The sequence below is a fragment of the Panthera tigris genome, chromosome D1, assembly GCF_018350195.1.
Source record: "Panthera tigris isolate Pti1 chromosome D1, P.tigris_Pti1_mat1.1, whole genome shotgun sequence".
In the NCBI taxonomy this organism is placed as follows: Eukaryota; Metazoa; Chordata; class Mammalia; order Carnivora; family Felidae; genus Panthera; species Panthera tigris.
The window spans coordinates 16,080,415-16,107,527 of NC_056669.1; the positions used below are offsets into that span (position 1 = coordinate 16,080,415).

The following is a 27,113-nucleotide window of genomic DNA, read 5'->3' on the forward strand; positions in this document are numbered from 1 at the left end:
TGTGTGCACCCGCGTAGCCACCATGCAGATCAAGATCTAGAACATTCCTAGAGTTCCAGAAGCCTCCTTGTGCCTTCTCTTGGTCAGTACGCCCTCAAGATAACCACTGTCTAACCTGTATCACCACAGATTAGTTTTCTCAGCTCGTGAATGTTATCAGATCCATCGTGGTAGAGGCATTTCTTTAGACTGAGCTACGCATTTGGCACATGTTTCCTGGTGGTTTTTCTTGAAAAGATACAAATGGTTCCGTTCCAGGACTCCAGGAGCAGAGGCTGAGCAGCAGGGGACTGCTGATGTGGAACAGTCGTCCCAAAAGGAGTGTGGGCAGACCACAGGGTAAATATGCAGATCATTTCTCTAAGGTTAAGCCCTCAGTTCTGTCCACCTCATTTAAAAAAAATAGTTCTTCCTGATTTGTATTATTTTTGTTGCCAAAGTTTTTTTTTTTTTTAAGTTTGTTTGTTTATTTATCTATTTATCTATTGGGGTGGGGGAGGGGCAGAGAGAGACGGAGAGAGAATCCCAAGCAGGCTCCATGCTGTCAACACGGAGCCCAACGTGGGGCTCGATCCCGCAAACAACGTGATCGTGACCTGAGCCGAGATCAAGAGTGGGACGCTTAACCCAACTGAGCCACCCAGGCGCCCCTGTATATGCCTTTCTTACATAAAATGAATAATGCTATACATACTGTTCTGTACTTGGTTTTGTTTTGTTTTGTTATTTATTTAAACAGTCCCTTATCGGAGTACCTGGGTGACTCAGTGGGTTAAGCGTCCGACTCTGGATTTCGGCTCAAGTCATGATCTCATGGTCATGAGATTGAACCCCGAATTGGGCTGTGCTCTGACAGTGAAGAGCCTGGGCATTCGCTGTCTCCCTCTCTCTCTGCCCCACCCCTGCTTGCACTTTCTCTCTCTCAAAATAAATGAATTAATATAAAAAAATAAAAAAGATAAACCGCCCCTTATTGATATGCATTTGGGTTGTTTCCAAATGTTATTTAATTTAAGAAAAGGGAAACTCGTGGTGGTTTTCTGGCTCGGGCAGCTGGCTTTTATTTCTGGTTAAAGCAGTTAACTTAAGTGATTCCAGAACTGCTTTTTTTCGAATACTGAGGGTATGAGAAAAATTTCAAGGATATAATGTACAAACTGCAAAAGCAGAAATTTAATGTCAATATTTGGGAAAGAGTCTCATAAGAGATAGTTTTATGTTATGTACCTTATAGTAGTGTGATGGTGTTTACTCAACAGGTAATACACAAATCATCCTGTGGTTCATTTCTAGCAGTTGTTTCATATAGCCCATACAACAGTATGGCAGACTATGGACAGTTTTTATCTTTGAATTAAAGAGCTAGCTGATGTTACATCTCACATTTGGTTTTCCTTTCATTTAGGCAAGTTCTTCCTGAGATTCAGACAACACAAAATTCAGCAAATGAACAAGAAAGTACAGGTACGTGGGTAGGTAACAGGTTAGAATTCGAATTCCAAAGCCAAACGTGCTATAAAAATTGCCTACGTTATCTACTAGTTTTCTAAATTAAAAAATCTTAAGCTCCAAAGAAGTTCAGTGATTGGCCAGAGGTGTAGACTAAACCTCAGAGCGTCTGTCTCCTGGTCCAGTGCCCTTCTACTACATTTCTATGACCAGCTGTCAAGTGGTCTTCTGTTCTACTTGTTCTATAGCAGTGTGATTTTACTAGCCCGTGATTACCTGACTTCATCCCTCAGTGGTCACCGAAGAAAGCCGTATGTCTGGTCACAACCCCAGATGCATCTCCATAGCACTTTCCGTCATCTGTGCTGATGAATTGGGTCAGTAAAGAACCGGTCACTTCAAGATTAGTTAGATCTGGGTATAAAGCTTTGCCCGTTTTCATCGAGGGAACTTCTCAAAAGAGAGGCAGCTAGAGAAAATGCTCAAGTGTAACATGTGGGATGTGATCCCATTCTGCTGATTGGCTGATTTCTCAGGAGAACTGATACACCTCCTTCTGCAAGAAGGCGGGGGTGTGGGGGGGTTGGTGGCAGGCTTTGGAGCCATATGGGTTGAAATCTCATCTTATATGAACTTGGGCTACTTACTCTCTGCCTCAGGTTTCTTGCCTTTGAAGCGTACATTATAATAACACTTCCCTCACTGGATTGCTGTGAGGTTTCTCTGAGTTAATACACAGGAAGTTCCTAGAAGAGTGCCTCGATGCCTAGTGCTTCATTCATATCCATCATTATTAGTTTTTAGCTTTGACCCTACTGGGGGCAGTTGCTTATTGAAAAACTATCAAATTGGGGCGCCTGGGTGGCTCAGTCGGTTAAGCGGCCGACTTCGGCTCAGGTCATGATCTCGCGGTCCATGAGTTTGAGCCCTGCATCGGGCTCTGTGCTGAACGCTCAGAGCCTGGAGCCTGTTTCAGATTCTGTGTCTCCCTCTCTCTCTGCCCCTCCCCCGTTCATGCTCTGTCTCTCTCTGTCTCAAAAATAAATAAACGTTAAAAAAAAATTTTTTTTTTAAAAAGAAAAAAAAAAAAAAAACTATCAAATTGTCATACCAGGAAGTCATACCACAGAGACAGCATGACTTCAGGTAAAAAAAAAAAAAAAATCCATTTCTGTCGCTCTCTAGCTATGACCTAGGGCAGGCTGCTCCACGGCTTTGAGCCTCAGATTTTGTTATCTGTAAATGGGAGTGATCCTACCAACAGTGGAATGTTGTTAGGCTTGGAGATAACGTATCAGTGCTCAGTAAGTGTTTGTTTGCTAATGCAACCACTTTGGCCCCTATCTGTTTTCTCCCTGTAGAACCTAAAACAGTGGAAGAAGAAGAAAGCAATTTCAGCTCTCCACTGATGCTTTGGCTCCAGCAAGAACAGAAAAGAAAGGAAAGCATTGCTGAGAAAAAGCCCAAGAAAGGACTTGTTTTTGAAATTTCAAGTGATGATGGCTTTCAGATCTGTGCGGAAAGTATCGAAGGTGAGTGGATTAAATAAGGTTGGGGGGCACCTGGCTGGCTGCTTTGTGGAGCATGTGACTCTTGATCTCGGGGTTGTGAGCTCGAATCCCACGTTGGGTGTAGAGATTACTTTAAAAAAAAAAAAACAAAAACCAGGTTGTCTCGCTAGCGCAGGCCCTGACTCAGCCAGATCTGCCCTTACGTACGTTAATTAGTACCATTGATGTGGGTAGTTTTGTGCGAGGTGTTATGGAAGATACTCGAAGGCATTATACATCTAACTTGTCCTTAAGTTCCTGGAGAGATATAATCCATAACTTAGCTGAGCACATGAGACCTCTTCTCTCTCCAGCCTTGTCTTCTGTGATTTCTTTGTGTACCTTAACTGCCATTCTGTCTCACCCCTGTGCCTTCTCCGTTTCTTCCCTCTGCCTGGAATGATCTTTCTACCCTAGTATACCTGGTGAACTCTAGCTTGTCCTTCAGGGTTCTGCTTGGAAAGTCTTCCCTGACCTTCTGAGGCAGATAAGCACTCCCACTCCTTCCTTTCTGCTCCTTTTGGAATCTTAAATGCTTCTCGGTATAGCTTAAACTTTGTTTTGTAAATGTCTGTTTGCTTTTACAGTTTACTCAACGGGGAACTTCCTAGAAGGGCTGGCATTTTATTTTCTTGTTCGTTAGCTGTTGAAGAACTAGTGAACTTTCTCTAGGCAAGAAGTACTAGAGGAGTTGGAAGGAAAGAGCGATCCCTGTGGGTCAGTTAGGGTTATTGAACCCAGGAAAAATGGTGGAATAGAAGATCCCATTAAAAGAGGTAATAGGATTTGAGTTAGGAAAAGAGAAATGGGAAAGGCTTTCTAAAAAGAGACACACGCAGTTAGACAGGATTGCATGTGGTGGGTTTAGAGCATCCTCAGGTGGGAGAGGACCTCGAAATCCTTATCGGGTAGTAGTGAGATAGAAAACTGCGAAGGTTAATTGGGCACAAGTTTTGGAGGGCGTTCAGTGCCAAACCATGAGGCCTTTGGAAATCTGGAAAAGTGAAATAAAAGCAGAATTTCAAGAAGCGTAAGGTGGACTCAATTAGAGACACGGAGGTGGCAGGAGGTCACCGATGAGAGCATAGCTACAGTAGAGATGTCCGGGAATAAAGCCCGTTCCCAGCAGGCAGAGAGAGGAAAGAAGAATGGACATACTTCATGACTGTTTGGATATGGAGAGCAGAGAGAGAAGGTGACTGAAGATTCAGGCCTGGGTCACTAAAAATAATAAATGAATAAATAAAAAGATATGTAAGGAGAACAAAAAAACTACGTTGAGTGTATGAGTGCCACATACAACACATTGAGCGTGATGTGCTGGTGACAAGTCCAACAGACAGTAGGCGATCATAGAATCTTAAGTTGGAGCTGGAAGGGACTGAAGAGGTTTTCTCATCATACCTCATAGTTTTAAGGAACAGAGGTAAAGATCTCCCCAGAGTCTGGGTTAAATCATTAATGCTAATACTGTTTTGTTCAGGGGCATTGGGAACAGAAGTAATACCATACATTCAGGTTTGGGACCCGGACTACCATCAAGGGATGTGAATGCTTTGGGGATTCGGGGGTCATTTTCAGAAGGTGTGAACCTCCTTTCTAACAGGAGGAAGCACTGCTGGGTAGTGCTCCTGCCCAGCCTCTTATGCACGGAAAACATTAAAACTAAGAAAACAAAAAAACCATTTTAGAAGGGTGTTTTCACCCTGTAGGGATTCTAAGCTCAACGTTTGTGCATGCCATTGGTGTTGGAAGTAGTTGACCAAATATTTCATTTCTGCACAGATGCCTGGAAGTCACTGACAGATAAAGTCCAGGAAGCTCGATCAAATGCCCGCCTAAAGCAGCTCTCATTTGCAGGTAACGGCCACAGTGGTCATTTTATTCTGAATACTCTGTCTCAGGGTATTCTGGTAGCTTGTTGGCCTAAAACTATAGAGTTGATTCTACAAAAATGTCAAACTTTTTCAAAAAGAAAATGGAATTCTTATAGTATACAGCACACCCATTTAAAGCATACTGTTCACGGCACCTGGGTGGCTCAGTCGGTTAAGCATCCGACGTCAGCTCAGGTCATGATCTTGTGATTTGTGAGTTTGGGCCCCTCATCAGGCTCTGTGCTGACATCTCAGAGCCTGGATCCTGCTTCGGATTCTGTGTCCCCGTCTCTCTCTGCCCCTCCCCGGCTCACACCTTGTCTCTCTCTCTCCCAAAAATAAACATTAAAAAATAATAATAATAAAGCATACGGTTCAATGGCTCTCAGTGTATTCACAGAGTTGTGCAACCGTCACTACGGTATAATTCCAGAACGTTTTCATCATCCCTTCAGGAAACTCCATACTCATTAGCAGTCACTCCTCAGCTCCAACACCCACCGCCATTGATCTACTTTGTCTCTAGGTATTTGTATGGAATCATACAATTATATGGCCTTTTATGACTGGATTCTTTGATTGATTTATTTAATATTTATTTACTTTTGAGAGAGAGACAGAGTGCAAGCAGGGGAGGGGCGCAGAGAGAGAAGGAGACACAGAATCCAAAGCAGGCTCCAGGCTCCGAGCTGTCAGCACTGAGACCGCTGCAGGGCTTGAACTCACAAACCATGAGATCGTGATCTGAGTCGAAATCGGACGCTCAACCAACTGAGCCACCCAGACGCCTCTGGATTCTTTGATTTAACATAATGCTTTCAAGCTTTCTCTCTGCTGTAATGTTGCATCAGTACTTTATTGTATTCTTTTTCTTTTTTCTTATGCTTATTTTTGAGAGAGCACATGCGTGTACACAAGTGAGCGGGGGAGGGGCAGAGAGAGAGAGGGACAGAGGATCTGAAGCAGGCTCCACGGTGGCAACAAGCCCAATACAGGGCTTGAACTCAGGAACCACAAGATGGTGACCTGAGCCAAAGTTGGATGCTTAACCGACCGAGCCACCCAGGAGCTCCATTGTTTTCTTTCTTTTTTTTTTTTTTTTTTTTAAAACAGATGAATTTTTTTATTGAGCTAAAATTCACATAACATAAATTTACCAATTTAACCTTGTTTTTTTCCAGGGTAACCCATTTTTAAGTGTACAATTCACTGGTGTTAAATGTATTCACGTTGCGCAACCATCCATCCATCCCATAACTTTTCTTGTGAAACTGAAACTCCCCTTTCCCCATTGTCTCCCGCCCCCGGCAACCACCATTCTCCTTTCTGTCTGTATGGATTTTGATTCCTTTCAGTACCTCATGTAAATGGAATTATACGATAAGTGGACTGGCTCATCTCACTTAGCATTATGCCCTCAAGATTCATCCATGCTGTAGCAGAGTGCAAAATTTCCTTCCTTTTTAAGGCCGAATACTATTTCACTGTATTTATATGTCACCGTTTGCTGATTGATTCACCCATCCACGGATACCTGTTGCTTCCACATTTTAGCCATTGTGAGTCGTTCTGCTGTGAATGTGGGTGTATAGATATCTGTTCAGGACCCTACTGTCCAGGGCCCCTGCGGGGCTCAGTCAGTTAAGCGTCCAACTCTTGGTTTTGGCTCAGGTCATGATCCCAGGGTCGTGGGATTGAGCCCCGCAGCAGGCTCCACCCTGGTTGCAGAGTCTGCTCAAGATTCTCTCTCTCCTCTCTCTGCCCCTCTCCCCTGCTCATGCCCTCTCTCAAAAAATCAATAAACAAATAAATAAAATAGTTCCTATTTAAAAAAAAAAAAAAAAGACCTTGCTTTCCATTTCCGGGAGGCATATACCCAGAAGTTGAATTGCTGGATCATTGTTTTTTGGGTTTTTTTTAATGGTAATTCCATTTTTAATTTTTTTTTTTTTAATTTTTTTTAACATTTATTTATTTTTGAGACAGAGACAGACAGAGCATGAACGGGGGAGGGGCAGAGAGAGAGGGAGACACAGAATCGGAAGCAGGCTCCAGGCTCTGAGCGGTCAGCCCAGAGCCCGCCGCGGGGCTCGAACTCGCGGACCGCGAGATCGTGACCTGAGCTGAAGTCGGATGCCCAACCGACTGAGCCACCCAGGCGCCCCCATTTTTAATTTTTTAAGGAACCACCATACTAGTTGCCCCAGTGGCTGCACCATTTTACATGCCCACGAGCAGTGCCCGGGGGTTCCAATCTCTTCACCTCCTCTTTTTTTTGATAGAAGCCAGCTAAAGCGATGTGAAATGGTATCTCATTATAGTTTCGATTTACATTTCCCTAACGATTCGTGATGTTGAGCATCTTTACATGGGCTTATTGGCTATTTGTAGGTCTTCTTTGGAAAAAATGAAGGCTTCTCTTTAAGGCCTTTGCTTGTTTCTTAATCAGGCTTTGTTGTTGTTGTTGTTGTTTAATGTTTATTTATTTTTGAGAGAGAGAGGGAGACGGACAGAGTGCGAGAGGGAGAGAGGCAGAGAGAGAGGGAGACACGGAATTTGAAGCAGGCTCCAGGCTCTGAGCTGTCAGCACAGAGCTCGAACTCAGCGAACTGCATGATCATGACCTGAGCTGAGGTCAGACTCCCAACCGACTGAGCCACCCAGGTGCCCCTGTTGTTATTATTGTTGTTATGGTTGAGTTTTAAAAGTTGTCTCTACATTCTAGATATTAATCAGACAGATGATTTATAATATACATATCTATGTATAGAGATAGATTAGATATAGATATATTTGTGAGGGAGATATTTGGGGGCAAATATGTCTCCACAGTGTAGATATTAACGAGAGGGATAATTTACCATATATATATTTAGATTTGTGAGGGAGATATTTGGGGGGCAAGAAAATATGATTTGTTGGTCCCGTGCCCAACTGCGGTGGTCTTTGGGTGGAACTGTAGTTAAATTTGTACTTTGCCTCTCCCAGTAGTCATTTTGAACTGATTACTTATAATATGTATAAAATCCTACTCCTGGAGTAAGCCAGCATTCTGAACTTTGTTCGCAGCCTCAAACTGAGTAGCCAGCCCTTTGTTCTGGCCAAAAGGACAGAATTTCCTTTGATTTATCCAAGTCTTTTACTGCCACATGGAATGGTGGTAAGAAACCATGTGCTTTGGAGGGAGAAAAAACTGAGTACAAGCCACATTTCTGCCCTTTTGCTATCAACATTCCACTGAGCGCAAGCTAATTGACTTCTCTGAGTCTCAATATCCTTATCTAAAAGGGAATATTGGGACACCTGGGTGGCTCACTTAGTTGAGAGTTCGACTTTCGCTCAGGTCATGATCGCGAGTTCCTGAGTTCAAGCCCCACATAGGGCTGTCTGCTGTGAGTGCTTCAGATCCTCTGCCTTCCCTCTCCCTGCCTCTCCCCCACTCATGCTCGCTCGCTCTCTCTTAAAAATAAATAAAAACATGAAAGAAAAATAAAAAGGAGGGGTGCTTGGGTGGCTCAGTCAGTTAAGCGTCCCAACTTCGGCTCGGTTCATGATCTTGTAGTTCTTGAGTTCAAGCCCCATGTTAGGCTCTGTGCTGACAGCTTGGAGCCTGGAGCCTGCTTTGGATTCTGTGTCTCCCTCTCTTTCTCTGCCCCTCCCCCTCTCACACTCTTTTTCTTTCTTTCTCTCAAAAATAAACATTAAAAAATTTTTTAAAAAAGAAAAAGGAATTTTAATGTGACCTTCAAAATTTATAGCGAGGATTAACGTGTTGTGTCAACTATACTCAAACAAAACATTTTTTAAAAAAGGGACCTGACATTATTGACTACTTATATGTATGTAGATAAATACGGTTATTTATATGTATACAAGTAATGTTATTTATTTATACATCTTAATCTACCGAATATGCCAAATAAAGACCATTATCCTTACGGAAAAGATTTGAGACAATTCAGAGAAATCATCGAAGACTAGCTTTGGGGGGGAGGTAATAGTATATTTTCATATATGGTATGAAGTGAGGGTCAACTGCATTCTATTGCATGTGGATACCTGGTTTTCCTAGCATCACTTGTTGAAAAGACTGTCTTTTCCCCCATTAAATGGTCTTGGCACCGTGGTCAAAACTCATGTGACCAGGGGCTCCCGGCTGGCTCAGTCAGGGGAACATGTGACTCTTGATCTCGGAGTTGTGAGTTTGAGCCCCGTGTTGGGTGTGCACATTACTTAAAAATAAAATCTTTAAAAAAAAAAAAAAGGCATGTGACCAGATATGCAGTGGTTTATTACTAGACTCAGTTCTATTCCATTAGTCTGTATGTCTGTCTTTATGCCAGTACCACACTGTTTTGATTAATTACTGTACATCTGTGATAAACTTTGAAAGCAGGAAATTTGGAGTTCTCCGGTTTTGTTCTTTCTCAGGATTATTTTGGCTACTCAGGATCCCCTCAGATTCCGTATGAATTTTAAGATGAGCTTTTCTATTTTTGCAAAAAAATGTTATTGGGATGTTGATAGAAATTGCACGGAATCTGTAGATCACTTTGGTAGTATTGACATTTTAACAGTATTAAGTCTTCTAACCCATGAACACGAGATATGTTTCCTTTTATTTAGGTCTTTAATTTCTTTTAGCAGTGTTTTGTAGTTTTCATTGTACAAGTCTTTCACTTCCTTGATTAAGTTAGTTTGTACGTCCTTTTTTCTTTGTGATGCTATTGTAAATAGAATCGTTTTGTAATTTCCTTTTCAGACTGTTCGTGGTTTGTGTATAGAAACTCAACTGATTTTTGTGTGTTGACTTTATCCTATTACTTTGATGAATTCACTTATTTTAACAAGTGTTTTGCGGTATCATTAGAGTTTTCTACATATAAGATCATATCCTCTGCAAACAGAGATAACCTTACTTCTTCCTTTCCAATTTAGGTGACTTTTATTTCTTTTTTTTACTTGATAGAAGTGGTGAAAGTGGGCATCCTTGCTTCATTCATGACCTTGGAGGGAAAGCTTTCAATCTTTCACTATTGGATATAGTATTCTCTGTGGGTTGGTCAGTACGTGCCTTTTATTAGTTCTTCATTCCTTTATATTGCCAACGAATACTCCATTTTGTGGATATACCATATGTCGTTTCTCCATTCATCAGCTGAGGGACATTGGGTGTTTTTCCACCTTCTGAACCCCTGAACCGTAAGATCATGAGCCAAGCTGAAATCAGTTTCAGACGCTTAACTGACTGAGCCACCAAGGTGCACCATGTATAGACGTGTTTTTATTTCTCTTGGATATATACCGAGGCGTGGAATTGCTGGGTCATGTGGTGACTCTATGTTTATATTTTGAGAAACTGGGGCACCTGGGCGGCTCAGTCAGTTGAGCGACTTGACTTCAGCTCAGGTCACGATCTCGTGGTTTGTGAGTTTGAGCCCCATGTCAGGCTCTGTGCTGACAGCTCAGAGCCGGCTTCTGATTCTGTGTCTCCCCCTCTCTCTGCCCCTCCCCCACTCACACTCTGTCTCTCTCGCTCTTTCAAAAATAAATATTTTTGGGGCGCCTGGGTGGCTCAGTCGGTTAAGCGGCCGACTTCGGCTCAGGTCATGATCTCGCGGTCCGTGAGTTCAAGCCCCGCGTCGGGCTCTGTGCTGACAGCTCAGAGCCTGGAGCCTGTTTCAGATTCTGTGTGTCCCTCTCTCTGACCCTCCCCCGTTCATGCTCTGTCTCTCTCTGTCTCAAAAATAAATAAGCGTTAAAAAAAATTTTTTTTTAATAAAAAAATAAAAATAAATAAATATTTTTTTAAAAAGAAAAGAAAGAAAGAAAGAAAAATTAAACTTTGAGGAACTGCTAGATTGTTTTTTGAGTAGCTACACCATTTTACACCAGCAATGTTTGATGGATCCAATACCTATATCCTTGTCAACACTTGTTATTGGCTGTCTTTTCGTTACAGATATCCTCCTGAATTATTTATTCAAAAATAAACACATAAACTTAAAAAAATTAAAAATAAATAAAAAATGATTAACTATTTTCTTAACAGGCTTTTACATTTTTATTTTGAGAGAGAGAGAGAGAGAGAGAGCACGAGCAGGGGAGGGGCAGGGAGAGAGGGAGAGAGAGAATCACAGGCAGGCTCCACACTGCTAGCCGAAAGCCCGGCGCGGGGCTCAAACCCACAAACCACGAGATCGTGACCCGAGCCGAAATCCAGAGTCAGATGCTTAACCAACTGAGCTAACCAGGAGCCCCAACTATTTTATTCACAGATTTAGTAACAAAGAGTCAGAACTTGGAGATGATCTAGATAAAGACGGAGGAGACAGGCTCTCTCTTACATTAATGGCAGATACATAAATTATGAATACAGCTGATTGGAGGAGCGGTTGAGCAACGGCTATGAAAATTTTCGACTCATTTGCCCCTCCATCCAACAATTCCGCTTCTAGGAAAGTATCCTCTAGGTAGTCTCAGCCAAGTCATGAAAAATGTATGAGGGTAGGTTAAGCATCCTTAAGTTAGGCTCAGCGGGGTAAGCGCCTGACTCTTGGTTTCTGCTCAGGTCGTGGTCTCATGGCTGGTGAGTTTGAGCCCCGCCTGAGGCTCTGCACTGACAGTGCTTGGGGTTCTCTCTCCCTCTCTGCCCCTCCCCCGTTCACGCTGTCTCTGTCTCTGTCTCTGTTTCTCTCAAAAGAAATAAACTTAAAAAATATGTACGAGGGTGGACTGGGAGAGGGGAGATTGGGAAGAGACTTTAAAAGAAAAAATGTACGAGGGTGTTCATTCCAACATGTGTTAGCAAAAAACTAGAGGCAGCAAGCCAAATACTCCTCAACGGGAGAATTTAGAAAGAGGTCCAAAGTAAATTAATTGGAAGGGGCTGGTTGTAACCGTATGTATCCGGTATGATCATGACTCCCTTTAGATACGTTCATGCTATGCACCCACATATCCACACACGCGTACTCTGTCTCAGTCTATAGAATGGTTGCCTCAGAGTGTCACCTGGGGAATTCAAATGGGCAACTTGGACTTCCTGTACTGTTTCACTTTATTTCCATGAGTGGATATCACTTTTCTAAATCTTTAACAAAGAGTTAATTCAAGTGCAGTTGTTAAAAAAGCAGATGGCAAATAAACTTTTACAAAGATCTTCTGAGCATTGAGTAGTGTATAGAATTGTCGAATCATTACGTGACATGCTTGAAACTAATGTAATACTGTATATAAGAAAAAAAGAAAAAGCAAAGACAAAAAGAGTTCGGATTCTCCTAGGTTCTCAGCCTCTGCCCCTCCCTCTACCCTCGTGCTAGGCTTGTGCGGCCATTCTCACCCTCTCACATTACACTCCTGTGATTCATCCAGTCTTCCTACCATCCCTCATATCTCAAGCCAAAAGAGTCCAGTAAATCTTGACGTTTTTCCTTTCCCTCACCATTCACATCCAGTTGGTCACTGCCGTTGACTCTACCCCAGAAGTATGAGTCATGTTCCCTTCTTCTGTCTCCTTCTTTCCTCAGGAATAGCCTTTGTCATTCTCTCACCAGTAATCTCAAAAAGCCTTCGAAATGGTCCCTGAGTCTCCCGTCTCCTCCTGGTGGTGAATCCTCAGTGTCCCCAGAAGTACCTCAGAAGCTTCTTTGGTTGCCTACTAACTGTAGAATAAAGTGTTCAGCCCTTCAATGCTGGTTATTTAAAAATATTACTGAACACTTGAATGTGCCTGGCTTCATGTGGGACACTTAGGATATAAGTGCTGAGTAGAAGCAGACTCAGGCCTGCCCTCCAGGGTTTCCAATCCATTGACCCCTTCACAACGGGGTCCTTGCCTCACGACTTTATATCTAGTGGCAGAGATAAGTACTCTGAAGAATGAAATCAAGGGCACAGGGTGGGTAGCTGGTGGCAGGGAGCCTCCTCTAGATAGAGTGGTCAGGAGAGGAGTTTCTTGAAGAGATGACATTAAATAAAGCTGAGGCCTGAGTGATGACAAGAAGGAGCGAGTCATGCGACAAGTAGAGTAAAAGCCCTCGATGCAGAAGAAACAGCACAGAGAAAAGCCCTAAAGTGGGAATTCCTTTGATGTGTTTATTGTCTGTCTCTTCCATGAAATAAGAGCTCCATAAATACAGGTGTTTGCCTGTCTCGTTCACCTCTGTATTCCCAGGCTGTGTCTGGCACAGCAGAACGATGGAAAGAAAATGTGGGATATAGTAGGTGCTCACGAAATATTTGTTGCACGAGTGAATGAATCGTCCACAACAGAAGAGATTGCTCCCGCAGGGTTTTATACTGTACCTTTATTTGGATACTTTCACAGCGTGTGACTTGGGTACCTGTTGGCCTCTCTCTGCCAAGAGCTTGAGAATGGGGGCCATTCTTTGTTCAAATTCATCTTTGTTCTCCCCATTACTGACACAGTATTTAATCTCGCTTTAAGCCCTCCAGTGAAAGTAGAGTTGAACACTCAGTCTAAGTATAAAAATGAACTTTCTATGGAAATAAGTATGTTTTTCCAGTGTCTTTTTCTGCCTAGGAATCCACAACAATCTAAAACTCCTAGGAAAAAATTCTTGGGGAAAATCAGTGTTGTGTGGGGAAAAAAAAGATGTTTGCCATTATCTTAATTGGCTTATAAGCTCTTCTATTGGAGGCTTGAGTTGTATACTTAGGTTGAATTCTAACTGGAACACAGTTGTGTCCAAAGAATGTGGCTGAAGACTGAACCTTCTACTTGCATCGAAACCAAATGATCTCCCTTAGAAATTCTCTTAAGTGAAATAAGAATCAGGCAACTAATAGTAACTTTCCACGCTTCTCAAAAAATTATCAGGGACATAGAAGAATTTTAAAATATGAAAAAGCAACCGCAAGAACAAAGTAAAAGGTAGACAGGGTCCCATCCCCCAGAAGTAATCCTTGTCAACATATAAACCCAGATAGCCTCCCAGGCATGACTGTCAGTCCCCAAATTACACTGAGGTTGCATCTCTAAATATGCTTCATAGCACACAGGGTGTGACTGTTGGAATTGTGCGTGTGATCCTAGCACAACAGACACCCTTGTCTTGATATCTGTTAATAATACCAAAAACAATATTGCAACGAAAGAATATTGTTGACTTTATAAAAATGTAAAGAATATTGGCTATTTTGGGGCTCCTGGGTGGCTCAGCCGGTTATGATACTTAACAACCCCGAGATCAAGAGTCACATGCTCTACTGCCTGGGCCAGCCAGGCGCCCCCAACATTAGCTATTTCTAGTGTCAAAGTAGTGGAATTGCCCCATCCCTTTAATGCAAGGAGACAGTTCAGAAGGACTTTCACCATCTATGCCCACAACTTATATAAATGTTATTTTTATAATGGCACCTGGATGGCTCCGTCGGTTAAGCGTCTGACCAGCTCAGGTCATGATCTCACAGTCTGAGTTCAAGCCCTGCATCAGGGTCTCTGCTCTCAGTACAGAGCACGCTTTGGATTCTCTGTGCCCCTCCCCTACTCATTCTCTCTCTCTCTCTCTCTCTCTCTCTCTCTCTGTCTCTCTCTCTCTCTGTCAAAAATAAACATTAAAAAACTAGTAAGTGTAGGGGCACCTGGGTGGCTCAGTCGGTTGAGCATCTGACTTCGGCTCAGGTCGTGATCTTGCGGTCCGTGAGTTCGAGCCCCACGTCGGGCTCTGTGCTGACAGCTCAGAGCCTGGAGCCTGCTGATTCTGTCTCCCTCTCTCTCTGACCCTCCCCCCATTCATGCTCTGTCTCTCTCTGTCTCAAAAATAAATAAACGTTAAAAAAAAATTTTTTAAACTAGTAAATGTAATTTTATCAATCGTGAACATTTCCCATATTGGTAGATCTGAGCCTGTGTCATCCTAATGGCTAGTTAATGCTAATTCTTGGCTAGTCTTTAATGCAGTTCACCCCCGAGCAGCCTCTGGCAGAGCTCTTCTCTAGCTCAAGCATTTTTCTTTTGATTTTTTTTTTTTTAACGTTTATTTATTTTTGAGACAGAGCATGAACAGGGGAGGGGCAGAGAGAGAGGGAGACACAGAATCCGAAACAGGCTCCAGGCTCTGAGCTGTCAGCACAGAGCCCGACGCGGGGCTCGAACTCACGGACCACGAGATCATGACCTGAGCGGAAGTCGGACGCCCAACCGACCGAGCCACCCAGGCGCCCCTCTTTTGATTTTTTTAAATGTTTGTTTAGTTTTGAGAGAGAGAGAGCATAAGCAGGGGCGGGGCAGAGAGAGAGGGAGACACGGAATCCGAAGCAGGCTCCAGGCTCCGAGCTGTCAGCACAGAGCCCGACGCGGGGCTGGAACCCACAAACTGTGAGATCCTGACCTGAGCCAAAGTCGGACGCTCAACCGACTGAGCCACCCAGGCGCCCCTCAAGCGTTTCTTTAATACCAGGCAGTCTCCTGTTGACTGCGCCCTCACTACCCTGGTGCCTTCTGTCCGACAGGTGTTAACGGCTTGAGGATGCTGGGGATTCTACACGATGCGGTCGTGTTCCTGATTGAGCAGCTCTCTGGTGCCAAGCACTGCAGGAATTACAAATTCCGTTTCCACAAACCGGAGGAGGCCAACGAACCCCCCCTGAACCCTCATGGCTCGGCCAGGGCCGAAGTTCACCTGAGGCAAGTTCCATTCTCTTGCGGAAGCAGGTTCGGGTCCCTATATTTTTACATATGATGGCATTATTTTCCCACGCGACCTTTGAGATTTCCAGCGTCAAAGCTGTCCACTGCTTCTGTGAAAGCCTTTCTGTTACAACACGTTTTCATCTTTTGGCTCCAGGAAGTCAGCATTTGACATGTTTAACTTCCTGGCTTCTAAACATCGGCAGCCTCCCGAATACAACCCTAATGATGAGGAGGAGGAGGAGGTACAGCTGAAGTCCGCTCGGTAAGTCTGGAGTTGAAGGGTCATTAGGAACACTCTTTGCTCCCCTCTACTCCGGCTGTTGAGGGCACTGTGCGGGTTTGCTCGCGTCACAGTTTCCCAGATAACATCTAAGAAGACTATGAAATACAGTTTGTGTCAAGGTAGCAGCATTGCTTCCTGGCCCTTTGGCTGAGATCAAGCGTAAGGTAGCAGTAAGCGGGCTGGCACAGAGAGAAATGTGTTGGAGAGGAGAAATCCAGACAACGCTAAGAGGCTGTTTTTCATTTTCTTTAACCAAAGTGTATACACCCTGTCAGCTTTGGACGTACCACCATAGTCCCCATGGTCAAGTACTATGTATATTATAGGCCTAATTTTTTTTTTTTTTTATATTTTTTTTAACGTTTATTTATTTTTGAGACAGAGAGAGACAGAGCATGAACGGGGGAGGGTCAGAGAGAGGGAGACACAGAATCTGAAACAGGCTCCAGGCTCTGAGCTGTCAGCACAGAGCCCGACGCGGGGCTCAGACTCACGGACCGTGAGATCGTGACCTGAGCTGAAGTTGGCCGCTTAACCGACTGAGCCACCCAGGCGCCCCAATTATAGGCCTAATTTTATAAGACACTTATTGTGCTTGGCACTGAACAAAGAGAACAGTGCAGTCATATTCTCTAGGAACCTTTGATCCAAGACTCAAAACTGATTATCTCCTGAAGAGAACTCATTAGTAATATGCCTGTCTCTTTAGGAGGGCAACAAGTATGGACCTGCCAATGCCCATGCGTTTCCGGCATTTAAAGAAGACTTCTAAGGAGGCGGTCGGTGTCTACAGGTATGGCTAAAATTGTAGAAAGAATTATATGAAACTTACTATTTTCCAAAGTCAAAGGGAACCAAATGCTGGAATGATCCCCCCCCTCCTTCAGTAAGTGGGGTTTTTCTCGCTCTTGTTGATGGAACCTGATGTTCTGGGATCCTGTACTTCCTTGCGTTGAACAAGGAACTTGACATAGTGAGCATTAAAATACTGCTACTTCTAGTATGTTACAGAGTGGAAGAAATCTTTCCTTGGCCGTTTGGTAAAACAGTGAATGTACTCCTCAAATCAAGTGGGTCCAGATTCTTTTTTTCTCTTCAAGTGTCTGTCCTTCCTGGGGAACTAACAGACCAGGAGGCTTTAGTCATTTATTCATGTGTTCACACAGTTAACCAGATTTGCAAAACCCATGGCTGATCTCTTTTCCGTCTTTATGCCCTAGGTCTCCCATTCACGGCCGGGGTCTTTTCTGTAAGAGAAACATCGATGCGGGTGAGATGGTGATTGAGTATGCTGGCAATGTCATCCGTTCCATCCAGACTGACAAGCGAGAGAAGTATTACGACAGCAAGGTGAGTGGCCCGCTTTCACCGGCCCACTTCTGGTGTTGCATGTGGAAAGGGGCCATCAACTACAAATACGATCCCTACAGCCCAAAAGAAATAGGATATTTTATTACTTTGAACATCTTTTTTTTTTTTTTTACACCTTTAAAATCTATGGTGGGCCCCAGGAAAAGCTCAGAATCTGCCTTAAGGATTGGTACCCAAAGAAAATCTTTGTAGGTTTGTCTGAGTGGACCGAAAGCACATGGCGACGCGACGTTTTAGGCCTCTCCTTCCCGTGGAGACATTAAGAAACCTCTAGCGCGGCGGCTGGAGTATCGGAGGTTGTTACGGAAGGATCTGGAGAGATGGGAGGCGCTTTCCTAGAAGGAACTTTTCTCAGCAGCGGCTGTCGGCCACAGCAGAAGAAGGTTGGGAGGTGGTCCCCGGCCCGAGCTGTGCTAAGTAACAAGGTGTCCTTTCTCCTTCACGCGTAGGGCATCGGTTGCTACATGTTCCGAATTGATGACTCCGAGGTGGTGGACGCCACCATGCATGGAAACGCTGCACGCTTCATCAACCACTCCTGTGAGCCCAACTGCTACTCTCGGGTCATCAACATCGATGGGCAGAAGCACATTGTCATCTTTGCCATGCGCAAGATCTACCGCGGGGAGGAACTCACTTACGACTATAAGTTCCCCATCGAGGATGCCAGCAACAAGCTACCCTGTAACTGTGGTGCCAAGAAATGCCGGAAGTTCCTAAACTAAGGCTGCTCCTCTCCCCCGGTGGTGGAGTACGAGGACCCGGGGCCATCCAAAGCGATGCTGAAGGCCTTTGCCAGCAGCTAGGAGTTCCAGGATTGAGTGGGCACGGTTTGAGGGGCCTCCGTGATGGCCGGGCTCCCCTACTTACGTCCCACGTTCGCATTACACATGTGATCGCGGTCCTGGAGAGAGAGACGAGGTCTCAAAGCAAAGCTCCGTGACCGGCTTTCTTCTGGGGCCCCTTCTGATTGTATGCCGTTAAAGAGTGGAAGTGGGGTCGCGAGCAGACTTGCCTGGAAGGAGCCTGTAGAGGGTTAGTTACGTTGGGAGATTGGGCCTGAGTGTCTCCTCAGAGAGAAGTTGCCACCCCCGCCTCGGCCCTTTCCCAAGCACTATACGCGAGGGGTCAGGCAGGGCCCCAAATAATAGAGTCGGTCGGATGCCTGATAGTGTGCCAGCCGGGCCCAGCCTGTAGCCATCTGTTGAACAAACAGAGAAGGTCTGGTGGTTTTCCCTCCTACCCTCCCGCTTGAGAGTTCACTTCTGGTTGGGAGACAGGATTCTTAGCACCTTTGGTGTCAAAAGGCTGTCTTGGGGTTGTGCCAATTAATCACCAAACATTGAGCCTGTGGGCTTTAAGTGGGAGCGTTCCCCCCATGAGCCTTATCTCAGCCAATGACCTTTCTTGACGATGGGAGTGGCTTCCCTCTCATTCCTTCTCCTCACTCCACTTTCTTCGTTTCCCCTGTCTCATCCCACCGCTTTCCCGATCTTTCTGGGTGGTAGAGAGGAGTGACTCCCTGCTCGAGGACACCCCCTGTTGGGCATAGTACGTGCCTACGAACCGATCCCTGAGCCTGTAAGCACTCCCAGTGGGGAAGTGGACAGGAGCCATTGGCCGGAACCAGACAGAATTCGGAGTTTACATAAGGCTCCGCTGAGAGTTTTAAAGAAATATATGTAGCATGATTTTTTAGAAGAGGAAAAAGATTATTTACATAGGATCTGAATCATGCAACAACCAGAGTATCACAACCAGGACAAACCCCTGGGCCCCCTTCCTAGGACATGGTGACTTTATTTTCCCCTTGTTGAGACATAGGAAGACTTCATTTTTAAACGGTCGGTGTCCAGTTGAAGGCAGAACACTAATCAGATTTCAAGGCCCAAAACTTGGGGACTAGACCACCTTGTATCGAGGGACCTCTGCCACCTGCGCAAAATCCACAGATTAAGTAAATTAAATGACACTACTGCCCTGATTACTCCTTAGGATGTGGTCAAAACAGCATCAAATGTTTCTTCTCTTCCTTTCCCCAAGACGGTGTCCTGAACCTGTTAAATTAAGTCATTGGATTTTACTCTGTTCTGTTTACAGTTTACTATTTAAGGTTTTATAAATGTAAATATATTTTGTATATTTTTCTATGAGAAGCACTTCATAGGGAGAAGCACTTACGACAAGGCTATTTTTTAAACCGCGGTATTATCCTAATTTAAAAGAAGATCGGTTTTTAATAATTTTTTATTTTCATAGGATGAAGTTAGAGAAAATATTCAGCTGTACACACAAAGTCTGGTTTTTCCTGCCCAACTTCCCCCTGGAAGGTGTACTTTTGTTGTTTAATGTGTAGCTTGTTTGTGCCCTGTTGACATAAACGTGTCCTGGGTTTGCTCTTTGACAATAAATGGAAAAGGAAGGTCACCCAACTCCATTGGGCCACTCCCCTCCTTCCCGTGTTGAAGCTCCTCAAAAGGCTGTGGGAGTATCCTGACACAGCAGTGCCCCCCTTCTTTCCTGCACTCGCTCTCTCCTTTCTGGGACCAGCTCAGAGCGGCGAGAGGTGTGATCTACATTTCCCTCATCTTTCCCTACTTCAGAGATAGCAACCAAGTTGAATGGCAACCTGACATTTCCCATCACCATCTGCCTCATCGGTCACCTCGTTCCCTTTCCGTCTGCCCGCCAGGTCCTCATACCTGCAAAGAACCCACGGATCCCCCTGTGCCCTCTTTCGGGGCAGCCCGTTGAAACTGAAGCACAGTCTGACCACTCACGATAAAGCAGATTTTTCTCTGCCTCTGTCGGCCACTGGGTTTCAGAGCAGTGCGGTCCAGTAGAGGGCAGGGCGCCCTTTTCTCCCACGAGAAGCCCATTCCTATGGAAGTCTAGCAAAGCAATACGACCCAGCCCTGCGCTCTCTGCCCCAGGACTCATGGCTCTGCTGTGCCTTCCACCCTGGGCTTCCTGTTCTTCCGTGACCTTAAGAACTGTGTCTGGTGGCTTTGCTGGAACATTGTCACTGTGTTCGCTGTCATGCAGGGAGCCCAGCACTGTGGCCAGGATGGCAGAGACTTCCTTGTCATCGTGGAGAAGTGCCAGCAGGGGACTGGGGAAAAAACACTCTACCCAGACCTCGCCTCCCTTCCTCCTTTGCCCGTGAACAAGATACGGTGGCCCTAGGGGTCCCACTAGTGTCTGGTTTCCTTTATTATTGCACTGTGTGAGGTTTTTTTGTAAATCCTTTTACTCCTTTTTTTTCTTTTTTCTTTTTTTTTTTTTTAAGAAAAAAAAAAAAAAAAACCTTAAGCTGCATTTGTTACTGAAACGATTAATGCACTGATGGGTCGTGAATTCACCTTGAGAAAGACCCAAAGGCCAGTCAGGGGTTGGGGGAGACTCAGCTAAATAGACCTAGTCACTGCCCTGCTAGGCCATGCTGTACTGTGAGCCCCCTCCTCGTTCTCTTTCTACCAATCCCAAACCCTGAGGCCAGAGGAGGGACCACATCTTTCCTTCTCTTGCCAGCTGCAGATGGTTTGCCTTGCCTTTTCACTCCCCGTCAACCATAGAAACGAGTAATTCCTCTTCTAGCTCAGCCTCGAGTCCATTGCCAAAATTCAGCATACCTGCCAGCAACTTGGGGAATAAGCTAAGGTTTCCCTACAAGAGGGAAAGAAGGCAAAAAAAAACAAAAACAAAACACGGCCTATCTGTCTCCAAAAACACCCGAGTTTGTTTTGAAAGTGACCAAGGGAATCTCCGCACAAAAGTGCAGACCGAGGAACTGTGGTGAGTCATTCCCAGGAACCCCCCAAGGGGCATCCCGAATCCCTAAGGAGTAACACAGCTGCAAGCCTGGTCAGTTCTCAGTGAGAGAGCCAGCTCCCTTACAGCTTTGCTGCTAGAACCTGTTGTGGCTGCATTTCCTGGTGGCCAGTGACAACTGTGTGACCAGAACAGCTGCATGGCGCTGACCCTATGGCCGGAACTTGGTCCCCTGGCTCCCTCTGTTACCGTCCACCACCTCCAGCACAGCCCTCCTGGTTTTAGACCAATCACCAGAATTCAGGGGGAAGCCCTGGCAGCTAGATGGAAGATTTCAACCAGACTCCTTTGCCGGGATACGGTCCGCCACCCCACTTGCCTCTGTCAACCCCCTCCCGGCCCCCCCCCACCCCCCCCCACCCCTCCCCGGCCAATGCAGTGAGCACCATGCAGCTCCCTTGATTTAAAAAATACAACAACAACAACAACATAAAAACAAAATAAAAAACACACAAAAAAACCACAAAAAACAAAAAACAAAAAAAATCTTTTAATGAATGTATCTTTCTAAAGGACTGACGTTCAATCAAATATCTGAAAATACTAAAGGTCAAAACCTTGTCAGATGTTAACTTTTAAGTTTGATTTGGGATTTTTTTTTTTTTTTTTTTTAAACTAGAAATCGAGTTTGGGTTTTTCTTGGTTTTGGTTTTTTTTTTGTTTTGTTTTTTTTCTTTTTCTTTTTAAAGGAAAAGCGGGTCATTGCAAAGGGCTGGGTGTAATTTTATGTTGCATTTCCTTCATTTTAAAGCAATACAAGGTTATCGAGCAGATGGTTTTGTGCCGAATCACGAATACCAGTCAAGTCTCACACTCTGAAAACTTGCAACTTGTTTTGTTTTGGTTTTCAAATAAATATAAATATGATATATATAGGAACTAATATAGTATTGCACCATGTAACAAAGCCTAGTTCAGTCCATGGCTTTTAATTCTCTTAACACTATAGATAAGGATTGTGTTACAGTTGCTATAGTAGTGGCAGGAAAGTGTCGGTCTGGCGCTCCTCTGATCCTCCGAACCTGGGGGGAGACCCAAACCATAAAGGGACCGGGGAACGACCCATTCCTAGGATCAGAGAGGAATGCAGAAATGATGTCACCTGGAGTTTTTCTGCCCGTGAATGTTGCCAGTCAGTACCTGTACTCCTCGTTTCTCTATTTTTGGTTATGAATGTTGGGGTTACCACCTGCATTTAGGGGAAAATTGTGTTCTGTGCTTTCCTGGTATCTTGTTCCGAGGTACTCTAGTTCTGTCTTTCAACCAAGAAAATAGACTTGTGGTGTTTCTTTTATTGAACTTTTAACAGTCTCTTTAGTAAATACAGGTAGTTGAATAATTGTTTCAAAAGCTCAACAGATGACAAGCTTCTTTTCTAGAAATAAGACATTTCTTGACAACTTTATCATGTATAACAGATCTTTTGGTTTTTTTCCTTGTGTTCTTCCAAGCTTCTGGTTAGAGAAAAAGAGAAAAAAAAAAAAAAAAAAAAGGAAAAAATGTGTCTAAAGTCCATCAGTGTTAACTCCCTGTGACAGGGATGAAGGAAAATACTTTAATAGTTCAAAAAATAATAATGCTGAAAGCTCTCTACGAAAGACTGAATGTAAAAGTAAAAAGTGTACATAGTTGTAAAAAAAAAAAAAAAGGAGTTTTTAAACATGTTTATTTTCTATGCACTTTTTTTTATTTAAGTGATAGTTTAATTAATAAACATGTCAAGTTTATTGCTGCACACGATCAAACTTTCTTTTGGCTTTGGGTGGGGTGGAGGAACCGGAGCAGCTAGTGGCCTGGGACCTGACTGCAAAGTACCTTCCACAGTCCTTTCTTTTAAGGTGGAATCCTTGAATCTCTCTGCCTCGCCTTCCTCCGGGCACCGGGCCCCACTCCACACTGACCCTGAACGGTGTTTTCTTCCCTCCCTCATCAACGGTGTGTGTCCGGGACCTAATTAATCCTGGGTATGACGAGGGCATAAAGAGGACAAAGGAAGAGCTTTATCTCCTGCATAGCCCCTTTTCTTTTTTTTTTTTTGTAAAGCCACGGGGCGATCAAGAGGGCTTCTAATGACTTCCTCCCAATCTATGAATGTAATAAAATGAAGGCATTTCAGGAAGCACCCCCTCTCACTCCACCTTAAGGCAGAAATTGGATTTATTTACTCTGTTCGTTCCCCCTAGGACCGGGGTAGGGAGTTAAGAAACATTTTTAAATATTTTGCCAAGCCAGAGTTGCTAACCCCGGGCCAAATGAGGTTGGGTTTACGTTACAGCCAAGGATTGCAAGACACTCCTCATGGGGGATGGACCTCAAACAGAACCTCTGCCCTCCAGATGAGCTGGCTGTGAGGCTCAGCCCCCTTCCCCCTTGCCTCCATCCTGAGTCACCTTGGAGTTGGGAGTGGGGCACCAGCACCATGGGGACTCCCAATGATCAGGCAGTGCTGCAGGCCATCTTCAACCCTGACACCCCATTCGGAGACCTTGTTGGGTTGGACGTGGGAGAGGAAGTGGAGAAGGAAGAAGGAGACGAAGGTGAGTTCGACTTTGGACGGCAGTGTTCCTCTGGTGGCAGAGGACGGTAGTCTCACAAGGCCCCTTGTTCCGTGACCCTTGAATGACGGTTGAGGTTGGAATCCGAGGTCTACTGATCGTTGGTGCACAGGCTGGGGGCTCGGCAAGAGTTTCTCCGCCAAAAGGAGAAAGCCAGGATTTGTCCTTCAGCCCTCACGCCTCTGACCTTCCCTCACCACTTAGTCCACCCCATAATCCAAGCTCAACTGTACTGGGGCCGCGGGGAGGTGCTAAACTTTCACATCTTTGTCATAACAGGGGCATTTCACTCCCCACAGGATGGAAGGGGTGGGGAGGGGCTCTGCTCAACGTTTCTGACCTCGACATGCACAGCCTCAGCAGGCATTCAGGGTTCCACACCGTTCCCAGCCAAGCCCTGAGCCAATCCTACGTCCCAGCCAACCCCTCCGGCTCAGGTCCCGGCTTTCCAAAGCTCGAGCTGGCTTTTGCTTCTTGCTCCCAGCTGCACACCTGTCCCTTCCCTGTTCCCTTCCTGACACAGATGGAGTTTTCCCTCGAGCACAGTTGGAGCAATCCAAGGCCCTGGAGCTGCAAGGGGTGATGGCAGCGGAGGCTGGCGACCTCGGCACGGCCCTGGAGAGGTTTGGCCAAGCCATCAGCCTGCTGCCTGAGCGGGCCTCCGCCTACAACAACCGAGCCCAGGCCCGCCGACTCCAAGGAGACGTGGCAGGTGAGGGGAGATGCCCTGGAACTTCCACAGAAGGGACCCTGGGGTCCACAGACCAGAGATGGAGTGGTTGTGGGACTGGGGCCTGGAGGCTGGGACTGTTCTGGAACCTATGTTCTTACCTATAAGAGCTATCTCATGGGCCCTGCTAGTCTCTTGGGGGCTATTGGGAAGGTCAAAGAGATCGCATTCCATTCGTTTATGTAACAAACATTTAATGAGAGTCTACTGTTGTAGCGGTGGGCTACGACAAAGAGGAGAGATAGACCACCCACAGGAACTACTCCTACTCCGTGCCGGGTGTCTGGCACTTTCCGTGTAACTTCACAACAACCCCCAAAGCTGTGTGCTATTGGCACCTCCCTTTTATAGAAGAAGAAGAAGAAGACTGTAGCAGAATTGGGGTTTGAAGCAGGTGGTGGGGCTCCAAGGTCTGTGCTCTTAATGCCCCTGTGCTACTGCTTCTCAAGAAGCTCACGGTCCGAGGGGTGGGACAGACCCACAACCAAGAGACAAGCTGAGAAGGTTCAGCACAGGGTCTGCCCCCCACCCCTCACCCCCCACCCCCTGCCGCCAGGGGCGAGTTTGAAAGGGTGAAGAGGCTGCAGCTGGATGGAGGAGAGGAAGTGGGAGAAGGTACAGGCAGGTAGAGACCCAGAAGGCATGGAAAAGTACAGAGAACTTCAGAACTCCAGGCTGGCTGGAATGGGGAGTGGTGGGAGGGTGGAGTAGAGCCTGGAGAAGTAAACAGGGGCCTGATGGCAACGTTAGGCAGGTTGGACTGTGTCTTGAACACATGGGGAATCATTAAAAGGATTTTAACTGGGGAGTGACCGGATTGAACCTGCTGCCCTTGGGCAACTCTGACTGGAAGGGGGACAATGGGACAGAGAAGGCCGTGCTGGAGACCGGAGGGCAGACTGAAGGTGTAAACCACAGGAAACTGTCACGGTGGTTGAGGTGCTCCTGCAGCCAGGAACGCCAGCCTGAAGGGTTTTGAACATTCTGGGAACAGTGGGGGGAACCAAGGACCCCTTCTCCAGGCTTGGTTGCCTGGCTTTGGCAGGAGGGGGCTGAGTGGGGCTGTAAAAGCAGCTGAGGACAGTCTGTAGATAAAAAGCCCAGAGAGGAACAGAGGTGATGCTGCCTGGAAAAGGCTTTCCACTCCTCCAGACCGGCTCCTCCAAGGGAAACCCAGAAACGCTATGATCAGAGAGTTTCTGTGATCAGAGAGCTTCTTTTTTTTTATTTTTTTATTTTTTTTAATGTTTTATTTATTCTTGAGGGAGAGAGAGAGAGACAGAGCATGAGCGGGGACGGGGCACAGAGAGAGGGGGACACAGAATCCGAAGCAGGCTCCAGGCTCCGAGCTGTCAGCACAGAGCCCGACGCGGGGCTCGAACCCACGGACCGTGAGATCATGACCTGAGCCGAAGTCGGATGCTTAACCGACTGAGCCACCCAGGCGCCCCGATCAGAGAGCTTCTTAACCATCTGGGTGGCCTGGGCAGCCTAGCCCTCGCTGGGTTCTGGGATCAAAACACACAGAGACTGGACAGAGATCAGCCTCTCTGTAGGGTGATGCTGGAGCTTCTCACGCGCCCTGACAGCTCTTTAGACTAGAGAGCATGAGTGACCTGGGCAGAGCCCAGAAAAACTGCAGCTGGGCCCTAAAATACCAACAGCTGCCTGAGTTTGAATTCAGAGTTTAATGCCCAATCCGAGTATTTCATGAGAAGGATAGACACGACAATGTGCGGGGCCAGCCCTGACTCCAAGACCTCCTTTAATGAAAATAGATAGAAAATAAGGAAGATCATGGAGACAAAGAATGAGGAAAGGCAGTCAGCAGGGAGAACAGGTGAGGGAGAAGCCGTTTTAAACATACGTTTTTTAATGTGTATTTACTTTTTTTTTTTTATTTTTTTTTAACGTTTATTTATTTTTGAGACAGAGAGAGACAGAGCATGAACGGGGAGGGTCAGAGAGAGGGAGACACAGAATCTGAAACAGGCTCCAGGCTCTGAGCTGTCAGCACAGAGCCCGACGCGGGGCTCGAACTCACGGACAGCGAGATCATGACCTGAGCCGAAGTCGGCCGCTTAACCGACTGAGCCACCCAGGCACCCCTGTGTATTTACTTTTGACAGAGCGCGAGAGGGGCAGAGAGAGTTGGACCTCAAGCACTCGGGGCTGACAGCACAGAGCCCACTTGGGCTCGAACTCATGAACCATGAGATCATGACCTGAGCCCAAACCGGCTGCTTAACCTGCTGAAGCACCCAAGTGCCCCAGGAAAAAGTTGTTTTAAAGCATAGTGTGGCCAACTCCTCCAGTGTGCACGTGTGACGAGGAGCAAGGGCAGGCGGGTGTTGGGTGGCCCTGCCCCGGGGCCTCGGTTCTGACCGCCTTCCGTCCCGCAGGCGCCCTGGAGGACCTGGAACGCGCTGTGGCGCTGAGCGGCGGCCGGGGTCGCGCCGCCCGCCAGGGCTTCGTGCAGCGCGGGCTCCTGGCGCGGCTGCAGGGCCGGGACGACGACGCCCGCAGGGACTTCGAGCGGGCGGCGCGGCTGGGCAGCCCGTTCGCGCGGCGCCAGCTGGTGCTGCTCAACCCCTACGCCGCGCTGTGCAACCGCATGCTGGCCGACATGATGCGGCAGCTGCGCGCGCCCCGCAACGGCCGCTGAGACGACCCAATAAAGCTGCCGGCTCTCTCCCACTCGCGTCCGTGTCTGCGTCCAGCCGCCGGCCCCGCAGCGGCAGGGCACTTCGTGGTCGGCCGGGGTCCGGGGAGCTGGGCGGGGCGGGGCGGGAAGGGGAGGGGGCGGGTGG

At 46.2% G+C, this 27,113-nt stretch overlaps 2 protein-coding genes across 2 annotated transcripts in view; both read left to right on the forward strand.

Moving 5' to 3' along the window:
* The window catches only part of KMT2A (lysine methyltransferase 2A), an 83,232-nt gene extending 61,604 nt beyond the window's left edge, over positions 1 to 21,628 (forward strand). The window contains 9 exon segments of the mRNA XM_042959470.1: positions 259 to 339; positions 1,406 to 1,464; positions 2,811 to 2,981; positions 4,785 to 4,859; positions 15,353 to 15,527; positions 15,688 to 15,795; positions 16,526 to 16,609; positions 17,037 to 17,166; positions 17,637 to 21,628. Coding sequence (XP_042815404.1) covers positions 259 to 339; positions 1,406 to 1,464; positions 2,811 to 2,981; positions 4,785 to 4,859; positions 15,353 to 15,527; positions 15,688 to 15,795; positions 16,526 to 16,609; positions 17,037 to 17,166; positions 17,637 to 17,912 — 1,159 coding nt within the window. The 3' untranslated portion in view covers positions 17,913 to 21,628.
* Positions 21,629 to 23,281: 1,653 nt separating this feature from the next.
* TTC36 (tetratricopeptide repeat domain 36) lies at positions 23,282 to 26,995 on the forward strand. Its single transcript, XM_007080432.3, has 3 exons — positions 23,282 to 23,555; positions 24,097 to 24,285; positions 26,706 to 26,995. Exons 1-3 carry the CDS (start codon positions 23,324 to 23,326, stop codon positions 26,966 to 26,968), a joined length of 684 nt encoding a protein of 227 aa, XP_007080494.2. The 5' UTR covers positions 23,282 to 23,323; the 3' UTR covers positions 26,969 to 26,995.
* The last annotated feature ends 118 nt before the right edge of the window (positions 26,996 to 27,113 follow it).